General features: G+C 50.9%; 1 protein-coding gene across 1 annotated transcript in view; it reads left to right on the forward strand.

Annotated features, from left to right (window-relative positions):
- The window catches only part of LOC119391931 (F-box only protein 33-like), a 29923-nt gene extending 24897 nt beyond the window's left edge, over window positions 1-5026 (forward strand). The window contains exon 2 of the mRNA XM_037659684.2: window positions 4916-5026. Within this exon, the coding sequence (XP_037515612.1) occupies window positions 4916-5026 (111 nt within the window). The remainder of the gene's footprint in view (window positions 1-4915) is intronic.
- The last annotated feature ends 974 nt before the right edge of the window (window positions 5027-6000 follow it).

A 6000-nucleotide genomic window follows, 5' to 3' on the forward strand; every position in this document is an offset into this window, starting at 1 on the left:
TTAGTTTTAATTTTATTTGTCACGAATTAAATTAGTAGATTACATTAATCAAATTTTAGTCTTGGGTATGTGGTTGAGTGGCCAATTTTTTCGTTTATTTTCAGAAACAGCGGGCACATGCAGGCAGTCTGGTAACATGGGCCAACGGTTTTGCGCATTTTCATATGCAAATGGCGTCGATAGTTTTTGCGCAGTAGGTTTGTGCCTGTCGTCCATACGTGATTTCCTCGCATAAGCGTTGTTTTCTAGTCGTAGTACTTGGCAGTAGGTAATATAGCCCATTGCAGCCATCGGGAACCATTTCAGTGACTGTGTTTTGCCAGCGCACGGCCGGCGTGCTGTCGCCCTTCGGGACGCTGAGTCCGCCACGCTACGCGAAGAAACGCTGCGCTGTCTACGAATGCAAGAGCCACACGTGCGCAAGGTTTGTGTGCACGTTGAATTGTTATGCTACTTGTGATTTCGGTGTTATATATTTTCGGGTAATATCCTGTTCAACTGCAATATTTCGCTAATAAAATACACCTTATTTATCAAATCTGTCTTTTTCGTCTTCCCGTTATCTTGCAGGCTTCCATTATGGAGCCGTCATAGTGATAAGAAAAAGAACGTGCAGCTATAAAAAAAGTAAGAAGTGGCGCCCTGTCAAAAAATTTCATAATTTCGCGCCCATCACGTTAAAACGTGACGTCATTTCCGCTTCCGGTTGTGACGTCATCTTTTTTTAATTCTGTTTGTCCCCTCCTCACATAGATGGCGACTGTTGCAACAACTAGCCACCGGCTTGACACGTGGGCTTCCACGGAAGTTACGCTACCAGTTTACATATACCTTGCCACGTACCGTGTCCGAGCTTGTGACCTTGTGCCAGAGCTTCGAAGAACTTCGTAAGCAACGCGTCTCAGTTCGGAGGTCTATGACAGCAGACGACTCCTTCGCCGCCTTGACTGTCGGTGGTGGTAATACCCTGTTGGCGCAGATAAAAGAATATGTACGCGAAGAAGTGGCTCGACAGCTCTCGTGCCTGTCGTATTTGCCGACCACCGAAGTGCCCACGAACTGGCTATCGTCGACCATCAGACAGGCTATTCAAGAGCAGGTCTCCGAGGCGTTGCCGTTGCAGTCCGCCTCTCCACCGACACCTGTCGCCGCACCACTGACGCGTCGTCTGCCAGTATCGCCCCCACAACCTGTGCGACCATCCACCATGCCATTTTCTGCTACACCGCAGCACTACGGAAATCCCTGGCGCACTGCTGACAACCGGCCCATCTGCTACGCTTGCGCGATTCCAGGTCACGTTGCACGCCTATGTCGTCGGCGCTTAGCGGTGAACCCGGAGGCACCAAGATATCCCGACTACTCGTTTCGGCCGCAATACCGGGCGCCTCACACGCCACCTGAAGTTTACGAACGCGACGTGCAAGCTGCTCCCGATACCCAAACCTTCGCTTCTCGACGCTCTGCTTCCCCTTCACCACGTCGTCGTTCTGTGTCACCTATGCGTCGACGACCCACCTCCACTGAGACGGAAAACTGACTGCCGCAGTTCCGGAGGCACGAGCTGCGTCATCGTCTATTCGTGTAAGTCCTCGCCTGTCCCCCACCAATCTTGTTGAGGTAAATGTCGAAGGTGTACGAGCACTTGCGCTCATCGATACTGGTGCCGCAGTATCCGTGATCAGTCAAAGACTCTGTCGCTCTATTCGTAAAGTAACGACGGTTTCTCGCGTGGTTTCCCTCAGCACTGCGAGCGCACAACAAATTGAGCCCGTTGCGGCATGTACAGCCAAAGTGGTAATTCGAGACGTATTGTACACCATCGAATTTCTCGTGTTGGCTTGATGTTCACACGATGTCATTCTAGGATGGGATTTCTTATCACGCCATCACGCCGTTGTCGACTGCGCTCGGTCCGAAGTGGAACTATCTGCGTTTCGTGACGCGCCTTCTGTCGATGTGACCGTATCTACGGTGACCAACCTTGTCGTCGCGACGGACATTGACCTCCCTCCTTTCAGCGCCGTATTTGTTCCTGCCTACTGCGCTTCCCTTTCGGACGTTACTGTTCTGTTCACGCCATCTGACATCTTCGGCAGCCGCCACCACACGTCGCTGCCATTCGCCGTTCTGGCGCTTCGTCAAGACACCACCGGGATATTTATTTCTAATCCCAACTCTTGCCCTCTCAATTTGCGCCGCAACGAGACGCTCGACCACATTCAGCCTATCGATGAAGGCGTTAATGTGCCTCTTGATTTCACCGACACCAAGTTGAATCCGGAGCTGAACGCGTTGGTTCCTCACCTTGCTTCGGATAGCGTGTCCTCAGATGCATTTCACCGTTCTATCGACAGCCATCTAGCTCCGGCTCAACGAGAGCAGCTTCTTGCCCTGCTGCATGAGTTCAGACGTTCCTTTGACTTCCCCCAAGCGGCGCTAGGTCGAACAAACACCGTTGTTCACACAATTGACACTGGGGACAATACTCCTTTGCGCCAGCGCCCCTATCGTGTGTCATCAGCGGAGCGTCGTGTCATTACAGAGCAAGTTGACGACATGCTACAGCGCGGAGTCCTCAAGCCTTCTTGTAGTCCTTGGTCTTCCCCAGTTGTACTCGTCAAGAAGAAAGATGGTTCCATCCGATTCTGCGTGGACTACAGGCGCCTGAACAAAATTATGAGGAAAGATGTTTACCCTCTTCCCCGCATAGATGACGCCCTCGATTGTCTCCAAGGTACCGAATTCTTTTCTTCGCTAGACCTGCGTTCAGGTTATTGGCAGGTCCCAATGGCCGAGTCTGATCGCCCGAAAACAGCGTTCGTCACACCGGATGGCCTCTACGAATTTACAGTAATGCCTTTCGGAAGATATGCTTGTGCTATCTTGATGACGTTGTCGTTTTTTCACCCGATTTCACCTCGCATCTCACTCGTCTGCGCAAGATTCTCCAGTGCCTTACCAACGCAAGCCTTCAGCTTAACCTGAAGAAATGCCACTTCGGGGCTCAGCAACTCACCATACTTGGTCATGTCGTTTCAAAAGACGGCATCCTCCCCGACCCTGACAAACTTCGCGCTGTTGCTGAATTTCCAAAGCCGACTACAGTTAAAGAACTACGGTGCTTTGTGGGCCTGTGCTCGTATTTTCGTCGCTTTGTCCGAAACTTCGCTTCCATCATCGCCCCGCTCACCAAACTCCTTGCTGGCCCTGCGGATCTTTCGACTTGGACACAAGCCTGTGACGAATCCTTCACTACTCTGCGCCACTTACTTACTTCGCCGCCCGTCCTGCGCCATTACGACCCAACAGCGCCAATCGAGGTACACACGGACGCCAGTGGCGTTGGCCTTAGTGCAGTACTCGCGCTACGCAAACCTGGTTTTACGGAGTATGTGGTCGCCTATGCCAGCCGTGCCCTCACTAAGGCGGAAGTCAACTACTCTGTAACCGAAAAAGAGTGCCTCGCGATTGTGTGGGCGTTAAACAAGTTGCGCCCCTATTTGTACGGCCAAACTTTCGACGTGGTGACTGACCATCACGCACTCTGTTGGTTGTCGTCGCTGAAAGATCCTTCTGGTTGGCTTGGACGCTGGGCACTTCGCCTACAAGAATTCGACATTCGCGTCGTCTACCGATCGGGGAGAAAGTATTCTGACGCAGATGCTCTCTCACGATCACCCGTGAAATCCGATGAAAAGGAAAGCTCAACCAGTGACTTCACCCTCACCGCTGTTAGCGTCACCGACATGCCATCTGAACAGCGAGAGGACCCTTGGATTGTCTCTCTCTTGAATATGCTCTCCGACTCATCAACTTCCGGATACCCGCGGGCTCTTCGCCGCCAGGCAACGCATTTCGCGATACGGGATGCCCTACTATACCGTCGCAACTATCAAGTGGTCGGTCGTAAATGGCTGCTCGTCATACCCAGCCATATACGGTCTGATGTCTGCGCATATTTTCATGCTGAACCGCAACATGCACACGCTGGTGCGCTAAAAACGTATGAATGGATCCGCCAACGTTACTACTGGCGGGGTATGTACACATTTGTGCGCAAATACATTCGCTCATGTTCCATGTGTCAACAACGTAAGACATTTCCTCATTCACCCGGTCAACTGCAGCCTCTACCACGTCCTGCACGCCCATTTGACCGTGTTGGGATTGACCTATACGGCCCACTTCCGTGCTCCGTTGCTGGTAATCGATGGGTGATTGTAGCTGCCGACCATCTGACGAGATACGCCGAAACGGCAGCGCTACCTTCGGCTGGTGCTCGTGACGTTGCTACCTTCATCTTGCATCGGTTCGTTCTTCGTCATGGAGCGCCAGGGAACCTACTGAGGGACAGAGGTCGCGTGTTTTTGTCTGAAGTTCTCCAACAGCTTCTTCACTCATGCCGTACAGTGCACCGCACATCAACGGCCTACCATCCTCAGACGAACGGCCTAACGGAACGTTTCAAGCGCACACTGGGAGACATGCTTACTATGTATATTGATTCTGACCACTCCAACTGGGATGTCATTTTTCCTTTTGTGACGTATGCATACAATACTGCGACACAATCCACAACAGGCTTTTCCCCATTCTTTCTTTTGTATGGCCGCGAGCCATGCAGCACCCTCGACACAATACTGCCGTACAATCTCGATGCCGCAGAATTCAGCCCAGTTTCCGAAATGGCCGAATATGCTGAAGAGTGTCGTCAGCTCGCACGCTCATTCACGGCGGATAATCAAGCCCTACAGAAAGATCGCCATGGCCGTGATGTGGCCCCGGACACTTTCCCCGTCGGCTCTCTCGTGTGGCTTCCACTGCCTTTTCACTCTCCTGGCCTGACTCCCAAGTTTGCACCGAAGTATACCGGCCCTTACAGCGTCATCAAGTGCCCTCTCCTGTCACTTAGGTGATTGAGCCGGTCCAGTCGTCCACGGACAAGCGCCGTCTTGGTCGTGAGACGGTCCACGTCAGCCGCCTCAAGCCCTGCTACGACCCTCCTGTCCTCTCGTCAACTTGAGTCGCCAGGATGGCTCCTCTTCGTCGCCGGGGTATTGTAGCGGTGAAAGAGCAAGGCATTCACCAGTGGGATCATGTCTTGGTGCAAAGGCGCAAGCGCTGTTCGCGAGCTGTGGTTGCAGAGCCTGCTTGTTTCTCGCTGGACCTGCGGTCTACCTGCTACCAGACGTCGTCAATAAACCCTCTTGCACAGTCATATAAAATGCATCGTAGAGCGTATCGAGGTATCATATACTGCATAATCCAGTCGCTGTCCTTAATGTCTACGTTGAAGTCGCCGACTAGTATAAAGGGTTTGTGCTTGTACTTTCTTTCGTAATCGTAATCGCAACGTAAACACATATGTTTCGCCTTTGAGGAGGAAATGCCGCGGACGTGTAATGTTGTCTCCGACTCAAGCTCTCAAGAAAGCATTTCTTCAGGGCTTCTCGTTGAAGACAAACTGTCAAGCACGACACCTTCCGCATCCTACTCTGCATATTCTTCAAAATTGTGAAAGCCAGATTTGTTGATTTTGGGAACATAGTGCCTTTATAAATTATTCGATTTCATTTTAAACATATTTCAGGGGTGTTTTGAGTGCTGCTTATGACTTTTATCTGAGTCTTTATAATCGTAATCGTAATCGCAACATACACACATATGTTCACAGATGTTTCGTCGGGTATGTGCCGTGACGGACAATGCGCATATACGGGCAAGCATAAACACTAAGGTGCTTCGCCCCTAAAATGGGCATGCTATCAGTTATCACAAAGTGACACTTCAGGTATAAACTGCCCTGAAGTAAATATTTCAACAGTTAATTAACAAGTTCTTGTTAATTTGTACCTGAAATGTGATTTTAGCTGCGGGACAGTATTTCCGCTTCGACGTAGAGTTCGCGTGCAAAAACCACAGGAGCCTCGCTGTCATAGGTTTTCATTAACAATATGTATTGTCTAAAACACACACAGACACTAACTCCTGCATGCT

This window comes from Rhipicephalus sanguineus, chromosome 1 (assembly GCF_013339695.2).
Source record: "Rhipicephalus sanguineus isolate Rsan-2018 chromosome 1, BIME_Rsan_1.4, whole genome shotgun sequence".
NCBI lineage: Eukaryota > Metazoa > Arthropoda > Arachnida > Ixodida > Ixodidae > Rhipicephalus > Rhipicephalus sanguineus.